The sequence below is a fragment of the Rhinopithecus bieti genome, unplaced genomic scaffold, assembly GCF_001698545.2.
Source record: "Rhinopithecus bieti isolate Rb0 unplaced genomic scaffold, ASM169854v2 scaffold_20175, whole genome shotgun sequence".
NCBI lineage: Eukaryota > Metazoa > Chordata > Mammalia > Primates > Cercopithecidae > Rhinopithecus > Rhinopithecus bieti.
In genome coordinates, this window is record NW_016809984.1 from 270,846 (window position 1) to 288,874 (window position 18,029).

Genomic DNA, 18,029 nt, shown 5'->3' on the forward strand with positions numbered 1-18,029 from the left:
CACCGAGTTAGCCAGGCTGGTCTTGAACTCCTGAACTCAAGTGATCTGCCTGCCTCGGCCTCCCAAAGTGCTGGGACTGCAGGCGTGAGCCACTGCGCCTGGCCTAATTTTTGTATTTTTAGTAGAGATGGGGTTTCACCATACTGGTCAGGCTGGTGTCAAACTCCTGACCTCAGGTGATTGACCTGCCTCGGCCTCCCAAAGTGCTGGGATTACAAGTGTGAGCCACCTCGCCTGGCCTGGATCTGTCTGATAATGGCAACTACCCGTTATGGATTATTATTTTTTCCAACTCCTGCGCTAAGTGGTTTAGTGCCTTTCAGCTGATCCTCTTGGGCACCCCACTGACATAGATAGGCATTAGCTCCATTTATCAATAAAGACTGTGAGGCTCACAGAGATGAAGTTACTTGCTTAGTATCACACGCTGGTAGGCAGCAAGGTGAGGACTCCAGAGCTCACCCTTAGCTGCAGCGCTGTACCGCTGCCTCCTCAGCTGGTGTCTTAGCTGTGTGTCAGCAGTTCCTGTGAAAACTCTTGTCCTTTGTCCATTGCAGTGGATTCTTGCTCTGAGTGGACAAAGGTTAGAGGTCAATGCAGTCGATTTATGAAGTAGCTCCTGTGGACTGGGCAGTTGTGTTGAGGGGCCGTTGTGCAATTCTTAAGGCATACTTCTAACTAGGAGTTTTTAGGGCCAGAGGAATGGGAGACAAGGGTGAAGCAGGAGTTTTTACTTTTTCTAAAATTTGTTGCAAAGCACTTTCCAACTCTCTGAGACCGGACAGAATTCTCCTCTACCCACAGATCTAAATCTGTATCTGTATGTCTATTTTGTAGAGACAGGGTCTGTCTCGGTCGCCCCAGCTGGAGTGGAGTGGTGCGATCCTAGCTCACTGCAGCCTCAGACTTCTGGGCCCAAGTGATCTGCCTCAGCTTCCCCAGTAGCTGGGACTACAAGTGTGTGCCACCACACGTGGCTAATGTGTGTGTGTGTTGACAGAGAGTCTATGTTGCTTGAACTCGAGGCCTCAGGTGATCTTCCTGCCTTGGCTTCCCAAAGTGCTGAGATTACAGGTGTGAGCCACTGTGCGTGGACTCCCTTTTTTACAGTTTAGGTTTTTGACTACCCAGGCATTGAGAATCTGGTGCTAAAGAAGAAAAGGTTCTGTTCTCAGAGAACTTAAGATTTTAGAAAGGGTAGACGGATAGTCACTAACCCAAGTGAGATTTACCAAGTGCTGTGGAGGAAATGGCACTGGGTGAGGTGCTAGAGATGGGCGAAGAAGGCATCTTGAACTTCTGACTGGTCAGGGAAGGCATTTGAGCTGAAAATGGAACAAGTAGGAGTCGTCAGTTGTATGAGGGCAAAGAATGTTCTGGGAGTAAGGAACAGCAGGAATCACGGTCTCGCATGGGACCACAGTCACTCCTGTGTTTAAAGCACAGAAAGTCCAGGGCACCGCCAGCGGGTGAGGAGAGGATGGGACGAGATCTCGTGAGCAGATCAGGGTCACAGGTTTAGATTTTGGGTTGAATGCAGCAAGCAGCCTCTGGCAGGCTTTTTAAGCTGGGGTGTGGTATGATATGCTTTCCTAGTAGCCGGGTTTCCAGTCCCACTTTGGTTCTCTTTGGATGTCACAGAGCAGGCACCGTGGCAGGAAAAGCTGAAGCAAGTGGAACAGTTGCACCCTCCCCTGCTGACAGCTTCAGCAGTCTGTCCCTCTTGCAAGGGGTGCTGGGGACACTTCCCCAGTTTTGTGTTTACTCACCTGTGTGTGAGCTGCCAGAGCTGATGAAGCCATGTTTAAGGTCTTTACTTTAAAAACTATCCAATCTCTTTGTACTTTTTAGGTTTCATTTTTTCTTGTCCTCCACTCATCCCCACCCCACCCCTCATGACGTGCTCACTCCCCAATATCAATAAAGTTTTTTTTTGGAAAGAATATAATCTACAACAGTGAACTCAAGAGAATAATCTCATTAGCCCCATTCCTTAGAAATCAGTTGCTTGACTTAAAAGATAACTCTAAAAGAGCATTCTTTTGTTTAAAGAATAAGGAGGCCATATTGGAATCTTCTTTTCCACATGTGGGCCATGCAGGGAATTGTTCCAAGCCTTCTCAAAGGAAGGGACCTCCACCCGCTGTATAGCATATGGGAAAATACGTGGGAGGCGTCCCAGAAGGATTTTAGGTACAACATTTGATTGATGGCAATATACAGTTACAGGAAATAATAGTGAAAACTTACTATGGGTCAGGCACTGTTGTTAGCACTTACGTTTGTCAAATCCTCATGTTATTATTTCCACTTTATAGGTGAAGACGTTGAGCTATAGATGGGTTAGGTGCTTTGCCAAGCTCATACCTGAGATTCAGATCCTGCTGTCTTGTTCTAGGCGGAGTCAGATGATCCGAGTCAACACAGCATGGGGTCAGCCTTTTTGATCACAGTTTAAGAATTCATTTCATGTTACCTAGCGTATAAATAGGCTTGTGTACACACATATTAAACCAAAAGTTCACGAAACAGTATTTATCTGTTACGCACACTATTTTCACTTTATTCTACATACTAAAGAAAGAATGGTCAATTGAGACCTCCTAACTGATTTTACAGCCCACTAAATTGTCTCAATCTGACATTTGAAAAGCTGGCGTAATGCTTCCAGATCTCAGGCTGCTGGAGTCCGACTTGCTGGATCTGACTAGCAGTTCTACCATTTGCTTGCTGTGAGTTTGGGCAAATTAACTTTGATCTGTACCTTAATGTCCTAGTTTGTAGAATGGATTAAAAAGGTTAAATGAGTCAGGTGAAGCTCTTAGAACCAGGCCCGGCCTGAATGAAATACCCTCTACATGGAATCAGTTGTTATTTCTAGACCATTGGACCTAAGCTAAGCGTAGTGACCCTGGAATCCCAGTTTGATTTTTATAGAAAAAATTCCAGATAGGCCAGATCGTAAACATATTCCAACAGAGGCAGTGCCACCCTCCCCTCCGTCAAAAATTTGCCGAAGCAAAACAAACACATTTACGGTATCTGTTCCTCTCTTCCTGATGGGCAGCTATGAGTACATTCAAAGTAAGTTTTAGGGTATGGCCTAAAATGGCAACGGAGGTCAAGTGTTAAATTTAGCACTCACCTTTGTAACTTTGTTAGTTTCCCAGGGAAGCTTTAATGTAAAGACCACAATTAGCTGTCTAATAACACCTGAGACGAGAGGTGTTACAGAAGGAACAGCTGTTTATATGCATGTTACAGGAAGATACACAAGTCATCTTGGTTCCAATTGCCCCTAGAACTATTTTATAGAAGAGGTTGACCCTGTCACCTGCTGCAACCATTTCACCAGGAGCAATGGCAGGACACCACTGTGCAGTGTCAGGGGAGTGGAGCTCCCTGAGGTGGTGTGTGGACCTGCTTCAGCAGGTGCCTTTTGTTTACACTAGCAGTGTCTTCCCAGATTGGTGATGACAACAGTAGGGACAAGTGGAGCATGCCTAACACAACATCCATTTCTGGCTACGAACTCACTGTCATGGAGTCAATACTCATTTCTATCCAAATCTTGTTAACAGCCATCGTGTCAAAATTATATCTATGTAATATATACCCACATAAAATGCATGCTACAGATTTCGGGTCCTGGCTACATAAGCCTAGCAGAGTCATATCGTTCAGTGCTGCATATTCAGCAACTGATATGAGAGGAGTTGGACCAGTTTTTTTTTTCCCTCTGAGACAGGATCTTGCTCTGCTGCCCAGGCTGGAGTGCAGTGGTGCTATCACAGCTCACTGGAGCCTTGACCTCCCAGGCTGTCTTTTCCCACCTCAGCTGGGATCACAGGTGCGTGCCACCATGCCCAGCTAATTAAAATTTGTTTTTGGCCAGGCTGGTCTGGAACTCCTGGCCTCTAGTGATCCTCCCACTTTAGCCTCCCAAAGTGCTGGGATTGTAGGCATGAGCCACTGAACCCAACTCAGTGTTCTTTAAGAACACTTTTTGCCCTAACATTTTGAGTCTAAGAGAACTATAAAACTCTTTTAAAAGACAGTAGGTCTGATTGTCACAGCTCTTGATAAAATTTCAGAAGAGCTAGTGTGGTAGAGTTCTTTAAAATAGAACTTTTTAATAACCAAAGTGTCCATAGTTCTGGGCTAAATTTTAAGGAAAACCTCATATATATGGTATAATATGTTCTTAAAGCCACAACTACTCTGTTGTAATCATGCATGAAGGTTTAGAAAATGAATTTCTACAATGTTTATATTATAGAATTAGTTTTCAAGATGAGAAAACTGCAGTTCATAGGAAATTAAGTCTTGACATTTATTTTTATTTTTAGCGTGGGCATCTTGCCATATTGCCCTGGCTTGCCTCAAACTCCCGGGCTCAAGCAATCCTCCTGCCTTAACCTTTTCAGTCTTGATAGCATTTTATTGTTTGGGAGGAGGGGTGAAACCAGATTTCTCAGGCACAAACCCACTTGAGGCTTTTCTGTTCCTTCATACTATTCTCAGACATAAGGATTGCAGGTGAAGTGTTTTTTTTTTTTTTTTTTTTTGAGATGGAGTCTTGCTCTGTTGCCCAGGCTGGAGTGCAATGGCGTGATCTCGGCTCACTGCAACCTCCACCTCCCAGGTTCAAGCGATTCTCCTGCCTCAGCCTCCCGAGTAGCTGGGATTACAAGTGCTGGCCACCATGTCCGGCTTCTTTTTTTTGAGATGGAGTTTTGCTCTTGTTGCCCAGGCTGGAGTGCAATGGCATGATTTCGGTTGGCTCACCACAACCTCTGCCTCCTGGGTTCAAGTGATTCTCCTGCCTCAGCCTCCTGAGTAGCTGGAATTACTCAGGAATTACTCATGTGCCACCATGCCCGGATAATTTTGTATTTTTAGTAGAGACGGGGTTTCTCCATGTTGGTCAGGCTGGTCTCGAACTCCTGACCTCAGGTGATCCGTCCGCCTCGGCCTCCCAAAGTGCTGGGATTACAGGCGTGAGCCACCGTGCCTGGCCGCAGGTGAGTTTTAAAACTGTTTACTTCTTTTCTGGAAACTTTGCCCAGTAATTTGATATATTTTGTCTGAAGATACTCTAGGTGTTTTTCAGATTTCAGTGAATTTTATTTGGGGGAGGGTCATGAAATCAAATGCACAAAATCAACTCACTGAGGTAACCAGCATAAAAAAAATGAAGTAGAAAACATGAGTGCATAGTTTCTTTCTTTTTTTTTTTTTTTTTGAGAAGGAGTCTCGCTCTGTCTCCCGGGCTGGAGTGCAGTGGCCGGATCTCAGCTCACTGCAAGCTCCGCCTCCCGGGTTTACGCCATTCTCCTGCCTCAGCCTCCCGAGTAGCTGGGACTACAGGCACCCGCCACCTCGCCCGGCTAGTTTTTTGTATTTTTTAGTAGAGATGGGGTTTCACCGTGTTAGCCAGGATGGTCTCGATCTCCTGACCTCGTGATCCGCCCGTCTCGGCCTCCCAAAGTGCTGGGATTACAGGCTTGAGCCATCGCGCCCGGCCGCATAGTTTCAAGTAAATGTTAGTGTGCATGTGCTGTGTTGCTATGGAAAATGTAAGCTGTGTCAAAAGTTTGAAAAAATACAATTCTAAGGTGAGTTTCTGCAGATAAACTTTAAACATTACTAAAGTAGAGCACATACTCCAACGGAATCACATGGAGGAGAGCAGTCATTTGAACTAAAGACACATCAGGTTACAACATCTGAAATATTTAAGGGTCATCACCAACACCTGACAAGACTATTGCCACTACAAGTTGTATAGCATCTATAAAGTACCATGCATGAATCTTGACAACTTAACTTTCTACCCACTAAACAGTAACTGACATTATGTATGAAACAAAACGTACATTTCTCCGTCTCTCCATTGTCTAGAAAAACTGTTAAAACTGCTGACTACTTTTGTTACTGAATGTAATCGTGTTAGAAAAACAGTCTTGATGAAGACTTCTCCATGCAGTCAATCTTTATTATAGCAGGATTCGCATATTCACATCAAGTACATAGAACTTTTTTTGCCTTTTATATAATACAGAGTTTTTAAATAACTTTACACAGAAATAAATTTCTTCAATCTGAATTTCAGCTATCTTTTTTTATTCTCCATGCTTTCTATCCAAACTGAACAATATTTTCTGTTATACAAATTTACATGAGAAAACTCCGAAGTACAAATGAAGGGACCTGAGCAGGAAAGAGAACCAAAGGATCAGGAAGTGGGTATGGGGAGAATTAAAAAATACTAAAAGATTCCAGCGAACATTGAGAATAGGGGAAAAGAGGGAGACGTCATCCATTTGACTGAAAATAAATGTCTTTTTTTTATGAATTGAAAATAAGCTTTAAAATAGTTACTCCATTGTAATTTTGCAAAGCAGGTATAGAGAGGTCTGTGGACAATTAAAAGTCCCCATTTTTTCACTGGGCACACCCCAGACTCCATGAGAACCTTTTCAATGCTTGAGTGGAACTGAAGTGTACTAAACCCGAACCTTTGGCAGCAACAGAAAAGAGGAATGTGTGTGTGAGTTGCCATAAGGTTTGGAGTGGTGAAACAGGAACCGTGAATTCACTGCAGTTCAAACAGGAAGCATCTCCCTTTCCTCTCCCTTATAGGAGACATGTCCTCAAACCAAGGAATACGTGAAAAGGGGGGATTTCCTTTTCTTGGTCTAAACCAAAGAGCAATCACAACTACTGAATAAAATTCAGAGAGACACATGTTGATGAATGATCAAATTCAATCCCCTGATCAGCTGTATGATCCTATCTTAGGAAAAGCAGCAATTGCCGTGTTGAGGAAAGGATCAGATGTACAACCAACAAATGAGATTACCACAAATATATATCACTGTGATACAGTCCTCAAAAATCAGGCGATACCATGAAGGCCAAACTGAGTCTATACTATGTGGCATGGCCAAAGGAAACACGGAGGACCCATGGACGTACTTTAAAACGAAGGCGGAAGAAGGGGACAGCACAGAGACACACACCCCTGTATGTAAACTAACATAACATGAAGATAAATAAGACATAAAGGCTAGCCACTTATGTTGGTCATTAACATGAATAAAAAGGCATTATATGTTGATATAGCTGGTTTTAATCAGCTATGGAACATACACAAATGTATTAGGAAGGAATGATTCTTAACCGTTCACAGCTTAGAATAAAAAGCATACTTATTGCACTCTTACATTTGATTTCAGGTAATTACAGTTTATTTCCCACCCTCACGTTAATTGTTCCCTATCCTAGATTTACTGCCACCTCACTCCATTTTGGTCTCTGTTCTCTACATCTGTGCCTACTCTGTGAGCTTTGTTGTTTACTTCCAACTCATACTCCACCAAAACACACGTGGGTTCAAAAACTTAACACAAAAATGCAATGCAGTAATTTTCAAAACAAAACCAGGACTAAGCAACTTCATCAAAACCCCCAATCCCACCCCTGTAAACAGACCCTTCCTTTGTGGCATCTCTTCATAAATTTTCTGCCAACTCTCCTGCATATGTGCTGTACGTGAGAACCAGCGGTCATGATGCTGGAGAATGAACTCGGCCGGCCGGGAGAAGCAGACGGTTTGTACAAAACATTTTTTGATACTAACATGAAGAAACATATTTTAGTTGTTTTCAGACCACTTCCATCTACAGAATTCTTTTTAAAAAAATGCACCTCTAAAAAATGGATACACTGGCTTACATTGGCTGTGTCCTCATACACAACTGGTCAAGTCACTGTAATTATTCAAAACAGCTAAATAAACGTCAACATTTTAATAAAGCTGATTTAGTAATTCATAAAACCTAACAGTTGAAGTTGTGGATGTTAAATAAAAGTACTTTAATCACTCATTGAGTTGGGGACTAACTGCCCCATGCATTTTTTTTTTTTTTTTTTTTTTTTTTTTGAGACGGAGTCTCGCTCTGTCGCCCGGGCTGGAGTGCAGTGGCCGGATCTCAGCTCACTGCAAGCTCCGCCTCCCGGGTTTACGCCATTCTCCTGCCTCAGCCTCCTGAGTAGCTGGGACTACAGGCGCCCGCCACCTCGCCCGGCTAGATTTTGTATTTTTTTAGTAGAGACGGGGTTTCACAGTGTTAGCCAGGATGGTCTCGATCTCCTGACCTCGTGATCCGCCCGTCTCGGCCTCCCAAAGTGCTGGGATTACAGGCTTGAGCCACCGCGCCTGGCCTGCATTTTTTTTTTTAAAGCACTGTTACCTTAATTTAAGATTTTAGGTGTTGGGTTTCCATGACAGAATATTTTTAATAGAGAGTAATGGAAGCTATATAAACGTTCAACAATAAGGGAAGGATGTAAACATATTATGGCATGTCACCAATGTGAAATATTTAGTCACCCATTTTATCTCAAGAAATATATATAGAGTACTATGTACANTGTCCTTTTCTACCTTAAAATACCTGATAGGAACTGTTAATTACCCTTTCCACAATTAACAAAAATTAGAGTTGAATTTCAATTTAAATGTCTTTGCCTAAACAAAAGTGAAAATAGGTTATTTGAAAACAACAAAACAGAACTTACTGTCTAGTGTACTAATAAACATCTTACCAATATTTTTAATTTTATCAGAGCTAGCAACATGGACCACAGATACACTGGTGACTCCGCTCTCCTCTGGCCAAGCCACAAATCATCGCCTGGGGCAGACATGCTACAAACCTCCTCTGGGGTTCATCTACCAATGGGCATCAGTAATCCATCCCAGTACAACATTTCAAGGATGTGCTGGAGACAATACATGGACTTCCTCTTTCAATGGTGAGGAATGAAACAAGATACAAGAACCACACCATGGAATATGTTTTCTTTTACATCCAACGGCCAGGTCATAAAAGGACGCCTTGAGACCTCCACCCTGGCCCCGACAGTGCTTTGGGACAGGATGACTAACGCAGTCCAGCTTCATGTGCAAGCAAGTCCTGGGAAGAAATTTACATTTCAAACTCTGAAAAATCAGTGTCTAGGTTGGCAGCAGTACTCTGGAAACTGATAAAACCAAATTTGGTCCTGTATTTCAATTTCCCCTTCTAAGTTAATATATGATTGCTGCCCATCATACAGTACTTCAACCCTAAACTACAGCAATTTCTTGAAATTTCTGTCAACATTTCTGTTGTATAAAAGTTCCATGCTTTGAAGAGCTTATGGGAGTAGAAAAAGTTTCTCTAGAAATGTCACTGAACTATATTTTCAACCTAGTTGCTCTATGTGCTAAATATATCTGACTATACTAGGGATTATGTGCTTTAAAAAAATAATTTTGTTCACTGAAAATTTACCTGTGTGTTTTCTCATTGTTAAATGTGATTTTGGCTATAAACTCTTTAGTGCATTTACCTATGCAGTCTAAATTGCACTCTAAAAATTATTAACACAGCTGAGTTAAACCAGAGTGGCTGCTCTCTTCACAAATCACTGATTTCTGCTAAAATTTTAGCTTTTTTATTGCATCATGAAGGCACAGTAAGATCATTTGGCAAATTGTCAAGGTATTTTTCTAGAGCCTCACCTACACCATTTCGACACATGACCTGTAGGCTATTTGCTCTTCATACTCACAGTAAACCTTCCATCTCTGGCTATGGTGTTTATAGCCTAATGGTTGGAATCTGCTAGTCTCAAGGTGCTGGTATTCTAGCACTAACAATGCCAACTTGGACAAAGAAGACAATCTTGCAAAGAGAGTAACATTCTACCCTCTCAGCTGGGCAGTCTCTATGAATGCCTGTGCATGTGACAAAGCTGCAGCAAGCTCATTATGAGGACGTACTGTCTTGCCAAGCCTACTGAAAATTAAAATTACATCACTGTTAGTGAAGTGATACCACAGCTATTTAATTTCATGCAACTGACTCAAGGTTAAGATTCTGAAACGTACCCCTAAACCGGTTCTGGCACCACTTTCAACAACATTCAGATATTCTGAGCAACACATTTTTTTTACAGTATTACTGCTTAAATGTATAATGCCCTTTAGGACAAAATGAGAGTGCTCAAATACAAGTACACAAAAAAGTTAAAATCTTAAATCATCGTCATGTTCTACAGCTCCTGACTTTTCATATTTTAAAATAAATAACTATTCATTACCTCATTCTGAGGAGGTAGTTTTTGAAGAGGTCACCTGAACCCTGCAATGTGGTTTCAAACTAAAGCTAGAGATGAGGTTTGCAAGCGGCTGGCAGGTGGATGTACAGTGGGGACAGGTGAGATCTGAGGAGGGTGTGCAGCAGCTCGCACTCCACCTGATGAATACAAGGTAACATCCTGCGATGAAAGTGCTGTCACTGCACCAAACCAGAAGCTAGGAAATATTTACAAAGTTTCAGGTTGACAGTGCTGCAGTCTTGAATTATTTCTTTATATACTGCTCCTTCTTCTCCAACACCAACATAAATATAGCATATATCATTTGTATGGGATTTTATCTTCTAGAATGCCCCAGTATGCCCTACTAGATCTCAAATACAGTCAGGGGTGGGATATTCAGGAACCAGAATGTGACAGCTAGACACAATCTTCTTTTAAGGTGCACATTAACAACAAATGATCACATTGAATTTTCTATTCACAAATCCGTTTTATAAACTACTTTTTTTGGTCAATATTATTTCAGTGGCAAAAGTCTAGGTCCTAGACTCTAACGATGAAAAAAGTCCATCAGGAATACTACACAGTTACAAATAGTCCTCTATAGTTGCTCTCAAATTTTTCAGAAGGCTTTACCTCTCCCTACCAAAAATAAAACACACTACAGAAGGCACTGCAGCCACTTTACAGACCAGACTGTTACACCCTTACAAGATGATCAGTGACGCAGCCACATACTGTCTATACAATTACTCATAAAGTGCTTTTCACAAATAAGGACTTCTTCCTCATTTTTAGGAGCTCAGTAAGTCTATCTGTTGTCTAGGCATCAACAAATAAAGCAGATAAAACACAAATAAAACCTATTTTCATGTCATTTGTAAACTAGAGACAAAACCTATTTCGTAGAAAAAGGAAGAAAAGAGAAGTTTAAGTATTTTATTTTTAAAGGTCTCTATAAAAATCTCAATATACTGAGCCTGGCTCCTGGGCACAGCTTCATTTGAGATCAAGTCTGCTCCCCTGTTCAAATGAGATACCAGCCTATTCTAAAATGCAAGGGAAGAAAAAGTGTATCACCCTGAATGTTGTTTAGGAAACTGAAATGCTAAGCTTCCTCCCTAATGGTACTGCCCCTGCCCCGCGGAGGCAGTCCTGGATCCAGGCTGCACACGTTCTGCCTCCTTGGCAGGATATGAAACACATCCTCTTGTTCAAGCCCAGGTCTCTCTACCTGCAGAAACTTGAAGCCAATCTTGGTAAAGGGAACACAGCCACATTTAAAAAAAGCATCTAGAGATATATTTAAAAAGAAAAAAATAGCTAATGCTTTTCAAGAGAGGCAGTATTATGCACAATGTTCTTTAAATCAGCGTGAATTATTTTCACCTTTGCAGTTTCTGAATTTTGTAAGACACTGCCCTGTTGATGTAAAACTTAAAAACAATTTGCTTTTCAAACTGATGAATAACTTAAGGATCTTTTCCATTTTACTAGCACAATCTTTTACAAGACAATGAACATTTCAATAGGTTTTCTTCTGAATACATGTATGTTAGCAAAAATCTAATGGTAGTGAGCTTTTAGTAAGCTGAAATACAGAGAGCAGGGCCTGGAGTTACAATCTGAAAATTTTAAATAACAATTTATAATTCCTTGATTTATTCTGGGTCTCGTTTCTTTCAAGTCCTTGGCTATAGCTTGGTTGGTCTGATTTGATTTACGTTCCTAAATTCTGAGTCTAGATTCCTGATAAGGGAGGTTTTCCATTAATTTGCCATTAATACAACTGCTTTCTTTGCTATGACTGTGATTGATATTACCCTTTAATAAAGGCCAATGGAAGCTATAACTAGGTTATATTTTCCATTTGTGCAAAGATAAAGATTTAGGTTCTTAATGAACGCCAGCTCCTTCTATAAAAACCACCGATGACAGGTTTCCCACACCCTCCCTCAGTCCTAATATCCCTAAAATTGCTCTATTCTCTGTCTGGGAATTCAGCTGCCAAACTGCCCAACCTTTTGAAGACCAGGCTTGGGAAAAAAGGAAGGAGGAGAATGAATGGAGACGCCACCATTTTTATTTTGTTGCATATTCTAGATAAAAGACTAGAAAGAAGATGTGGGATGTAGTGTTAGGAATCAGTTGGAAGAAACAATGAGATTATTAGCAAAGATGTTAGTGTGGATCCAGCAAGTACCATTAATTGAAAAATTATAAATATTTGTCATTATGCTAAGATTCCTTATATTTAGGTAGAGAAAAGGATAATGATCTTTCTTAAAAGTTGTTTATATAACAAAAATACAATTTTCAGGATATATAATTCTGGTGGGAAGTATTTTTTTTCCAATTCAATTAAATCTGAAAATTTTCTTTTAATAAAATATAAAAGAAACTCAGAAATTAAAACCTGTACCTTATATTTAAATTATCTAAATTTCTCACATTCAAAACTGTTATTAAGCAGTTTTGTGGGGTTTTAGTTAGATACTGCCATGGCATTTTGTGCCTTGGACAAAGTAGCCGCATAAGTAGTTGGTGACTGGAAGAGCATAGGAGGAAGATATAAACTGTATTTCCTGAGAATTTGCTACATTGTGGAGGAAACAAAAATCCCCAAATACTTATCTTCATTGCTGGACCCAATGAGAAGGAAGGCAATGTGTGCCAGCACTATCTAGCCTGTTTGGTTAGGCAGATACCTCAGTGAGCAAGGAAACAAAAGGCCAGAGACCCCGGAGGTCAGGAAGAAGATGCAGCATGCCCTTTTCCTCCATACCAAGATGCATCTACTCCTCACTGCTCAGCCTCCATTTAAATAAAATAGTTTCCTTTTTATAAAATTTGTCAAGGCCTGAACACACACCACACAGAAAGGGCAAGCTGCATTTTTGTTCCATCCCTCAGAAATTAACTGGTGGTCACTAGAGGAAAAAGCTCCACAACAAAATTCCAGAACAGGAAAGAGAACGATGCTTGGTGATTGAAACTGCCCCATCAGATGATCAGCCACAAATTGATCTGGTGGTTAGAAGGGCAAAGTTGACTGGCAGACTTTCCATAGCAAATCTCCCAAGCTGTAGCAGCAGTTTCTTTCCATCATGCCTGACCATCAAAAGGTCAGAATTCAGGGTCTCTCCTCTTTCTTCCCGGGACTGGGCAGACTTGTACGCTTGTGGTATTTTTGTTGAAGAAACATTGGCAGCAGAGAATTCTGGTTCCTAAAACATTCTTTCCTCTTTTGTTGGATGGGAAATTCCATTCTGTTCCACATCAGCTTATGCATTGGAAATTTTGTATCTTTAAAAAAAAATTTGAGGAACAGAACTGTGTTTTGATGTTAACAAATTGTACGAACACAAGACTTAAGAAATAAGAGCAGATGCTGCCATGATGGTGGCTACTTGAAGGCTGCAAATTCTCCTGTAGAGGGAGGACAAGAGCTAATTTTAAAAAAGTCATCTCAAATAACCTAGAGACACAGAAAAAGCCTCATTTGAGCTTCACTGAAAAGTGACTAGTTATATATTTCAAGTCAAGCAACAGCATTGCTAATTTAAAAGCTAAAATGGCTGAAACCCATGGAAGAACACAACATATATAGTATGCAGAACATGGTTCAGCTATATCAATTAAATAGCAAGTCTGCAGAGAGTTTCCCAGTTGGGTTTTATGTATCATGGTTCTGATCAAGCTGAAAACAGTTCCAATGAACAAAATTTCTCAGAAACTGAATGTAAAGTAGCAATGTTAATTTGTAGAATACTTCCACCCCTGAATTATCAACTCATTTTCACCTATCATATTATTATAATGCCACTATTAGGAAAAAAGAGGCAGTAATTATCCTCATTTTGCGAAAGATACAATTAAGAGGTCAAATGATTTATTCACATCACACGTTTGACAGAGAGAGAAAATCCAGACCTCCCGTTTTCTATTTAATTTCACCTTCAAACTAACAAAAATTAAATATAGGCACATGTCACCGAACATAATTATCAGTATAAGGGATTCTTTATCACAAAGTACCTTTGTGATATCATGCTCCTATAGCTTAATGAATCTGGGGGCTTCATGCCATTATTTTTCTTTTCTTTCTTCTTTTTTTTTTTTTTTTTTTTTTTTTTTTGAGATGGAGTTTTGCTTTTGTCGCCCAGGCTGGAGTGCAATGGTGCGATCTCGGCTCACTGCAACCTCTGCCTCCTGGGTTCAAGTGATTCTCCTGCCTCAGCCTCCCAAGTAGCTGGGATTATAGGCACCCGCCACCAGGCCTGGCTAATTTTTGTATTTTTAGTAGAGATGGGGTTTCACCATGTTGGCCAGGCTGGGTCTCAAACTCTAGGTAATCTGCCTGCCTTGGCTTCCCAAAGTGTTGGGATTACAGGTGTGAGTTACTGCACCCGGCCGCCATTGTATTTCATTGACCATTTTGTCCATAGTTTCTACTTGTAACTAAAGGCCAGTTCCTGTTATACACACTATAGATAATTTCTAGGGATTAGTTAATAACTGACAATTATCAAAATTCAGTCAGCCATACCACTATTTTTCTTTTTTTTTTTGAGACGGAGTCTCACTCTGTCACCCAGGCTGGAGTGCAGTGGCGTGATCTCGGCTCACTGCAAGCTCCGCCTCCTGGGTTCACACCATTCTCCTGCCTCAGCCTCCCCACCAGCTGGGACTACAGGCACCCGCCACCACACCCGGCTAATTTTTTTGTATTTTAGTAGAGACGGGGGTTTCACCGTGTTAGCCAGGATGGTCTCGATCTCCCGACCTCGTGATCCGCCCGCCTCGGCCTCCCACAGTGCTGGGATTACAAGTGTGAGCCACCGCGCCTGGCCAGCCAGGCCACTATTTTTCAATAGCAGCTTCTGGTGAGGTTCCAAGCAATCACTTATATGAATATACCGTTTAAGTAATCCAGGAATAACCTATCTAATTTCTGATTGCTATCAGATTCCAACTGGTTGCTAGATAACGTTGGCACATCCCAACAAACAGATTGCTAATGACTGGATGACTGAATCCTTAGCTTTGTAAGCTGATGGTACTAGTGACTGACTGAGTGCCTGATGCCTCACTGAACACTTTGTACACATCTGCATCCAATCCTCATAATAACAGTGTGAGGCAGATGCTATTACCTATATTATATTGATGAGGAAGCCAGGGTTTAGAGTGGTCAAGCAACTTGCCTGAGATCATATGCAAAAAATTGCAGAGATGGAATGCAAACCTAGGTGCTGACTCCAAGACCCAGTAGTCCCTAAACAACTTTCAACAATTAACACTTTGTTTCCCAATCTGAATACCACTACTAATGAACTGTAGATAGTCATAGTACCTCTTTCTATGCATGGATGCCTTTTAACAAGCAATTAACTAAGGTATTGTGAGTCCAAAGATCAAGAAAGGGTAAAAGAATTATTGTCTCATATTTAAAGTTAAAAGGTTTGGGGAATCTGGCACTGATTTTTTTTTTTTTTTTTAAAGGCTAAATTAAATGACGAAGACCTTAGAGTAAAACATTTGGAGTATAATCATAGGAGGCTATTACGGTAACACACTCCAGAAATATACAAACATTCTTATTTTGTTGCTTACAGTTTGAGTACTTACAATTTTAAGGCTGCTATTTTTAGTGTTTTAATGTTTCTTTAAAGTGACTTGGCTGGGCGCGGTGGCTCAAGCCTGTAATCCCAGCACTTTGGGAGGCCGAGACGGGCGGATCACGAGGTCAGGAGATCGAGACCATCCTGGTCTACACGGTGAAACCCCATCTCTACTAAAAAAATACAAAAAACTAGCCGGGCGAGATGGCGGGCGCCTGTAGTCCCAGCTACTCGGGAGGCTGAGGCAGGAGAATGGCGTGAACCCAGGAGGCGGAGCTTGCAGTGAGCCGAGATCGTGCCACTGCACTCCAGCCTGGGCAACAGAGCGAGACTCTGTCTCAAAAAAAAAAATAATAATAATAATAATAAAGTGACTTGCAACATTCTTATGAGTAATCATGTATCTAGCCGAATCCAAATTTCATTAAGGTCAATGTAAACATAAGATTTACAGAAAAGAAATCTTTATAAAAATGCCTAGAATTAATCTACTAAATAAAAAAAATCAGAAAATGATAATATCTAAGCCAAATCTTAGTATACCACATTAAAAAATACTTTAAAAAATCTTCAGCTAAGGTTGGGCATGGTGGTTCACGCCTGTAATCCCAGCACTTCAGGAGGCCGAGGCAGGAGGACTGCTTGAGCCCAGGGCTTTGAGACCAGGTAGGGCAACATAGTGAGACCCTGTCTCTACAAAAAATAAATAAATAAATAAATAAATAAATAAATAAATATTTTAAAAAAATTAGTTGGATGTGGTGGCAAATGCATGTAGTCCCAGCTACCTAGGAGGCTGAAGTGGGAGGATCACTTGAGACCAGCAGGTTGAGGCTGCAGTGAGCCAGGATTATACCACTGCACTCCAGCCTGAGTAACGAAACCCTGTCTCAAAACAAAACAAAACACACACAAAACTTCAGATAATGTTTCCTATTCATTATAATAATTAGAAATTTCATTTTGTTGAAGTGTCATACTCCACAAACTTAAATATTAGTCTTAAAAATAAAAACCAGGCCGGCAAGGTTGCTCATGCCTGTAATCCCAGCACTTTGGGAGGCTGAGGTGGGTGGATCACCTGAGGTCAAGAGTTCAAGACCAGCCTGGCCAACATGGTGAAACTCTGTTTCTACTGGAAAAAAAAAAAAAAAAAAATTATAGTCAGGTGTGGTGCCACATACCTGTAATTCCAGCTACTCAGGAAGTTGAGGCAGGAGAATCACTTGAACCCGGGAGGCAGAGGCTGCAGTTAGCTGAGATCACACCACTGCACTCCAGTCTGGGCAACAGAATGAGACTCTGTCTCAAAACAAAACAAAATTACCAGGGCGTGGTGGTACTGCACCACTACACTCCAGACTGAATGACAGAGTGAGACTCTGTCTCCAAAAAAAAATTAAAACCAAACAACCGCACAAAGAACAAAGCAAACACTATCACTCTATCGAAAGTGTAGTGCTTCTAACAGAATGCAGTCCTTTTTATAGTCACACTTGGGATTGAGGGGAAAAAAAGAAAACAATCCATAGTTTAGGAATCAATAAAATAAGACTCTTAAAATGTTCCTAAAATCATGGAGAATTTAAGGAAAACATGGCAGTAACAGGTGATGAATCTGCTTTCAGAAAAAGTATCTTTTCTTAATGATTCCTTCTTGCCGATCTGGAAATCTCTACTATTCTACTTCCTACCCAATTTTATCTGAAGAGCCAACTCTGCTTGCGTGAAGTTATTTGAAGTGAAATACTTAGATACTCTGTGTCTTAAAAAATATCTTGGTATATTAATTAATAAAAAAATCAATTCGAGGCCAAATTGAAGCATTTTCTTTCCCCTTCTTTCAGGCTGAGGATAACTTAAGCTGCATTTTCAATTTCTTTTTTTGAGAGAGTCTTGCTCTATTACCCAGGCTGGAGTGCAGTGGTGCAGTGGTGCAGTCTTGGCTCACTGCAACCTCCGCCTCCTGGGTTCAAGCAATTCTTGTGCTTTAGCCTCCCAAGCAGCTAGATTACAGGTGCACACTACTATGCCCAGCTTTTTGTATTTTTAGTAGAGATGGGGGTTTCGCCATGTTGGCCAGGCTGGTCTCGAACTGGCCTCAAGTGATCTATCTGCCTCAGCCTCCCAAAGTGCTGGGATTACAGGTGTGAGCCACCACAACTGGCAATGCATTTTCAATTTAACTTTATTTAGGAATACAGCAGAGAACAACTGGGAAGAGTGAAAAAAAAAAAAAAAAAAAAAAAA

General features: G+C 41.1%; 1 protein-coding gene across 1 annotated transcript in view; it reads right to left on the reverse strand.

Moving 5' to 3' along the window:
• Nucleotides 1-10,625: 10,625 nt before the first annotated feature.
• BRAF (B-Raf proto-oncogene, serine/threonine kinase) overlaps nt 10,626-18,029 on the reverse strand; it is a 209,067-nt gene continuing 201,663 nt past the window's right edge. Inside the window, exon 18 of the mRNA XM_017891051.1 lies at nt 10,626-13,584. Within this exon, the coding sequence (XP_017746540.1) occupies nt 13,435-13,584 (150 nt within the window). The 3' untranslated portion in view covers nt 10,626-13,434. The remainder of the gene's footprint in view (nt 13,585-18,029) is intronic.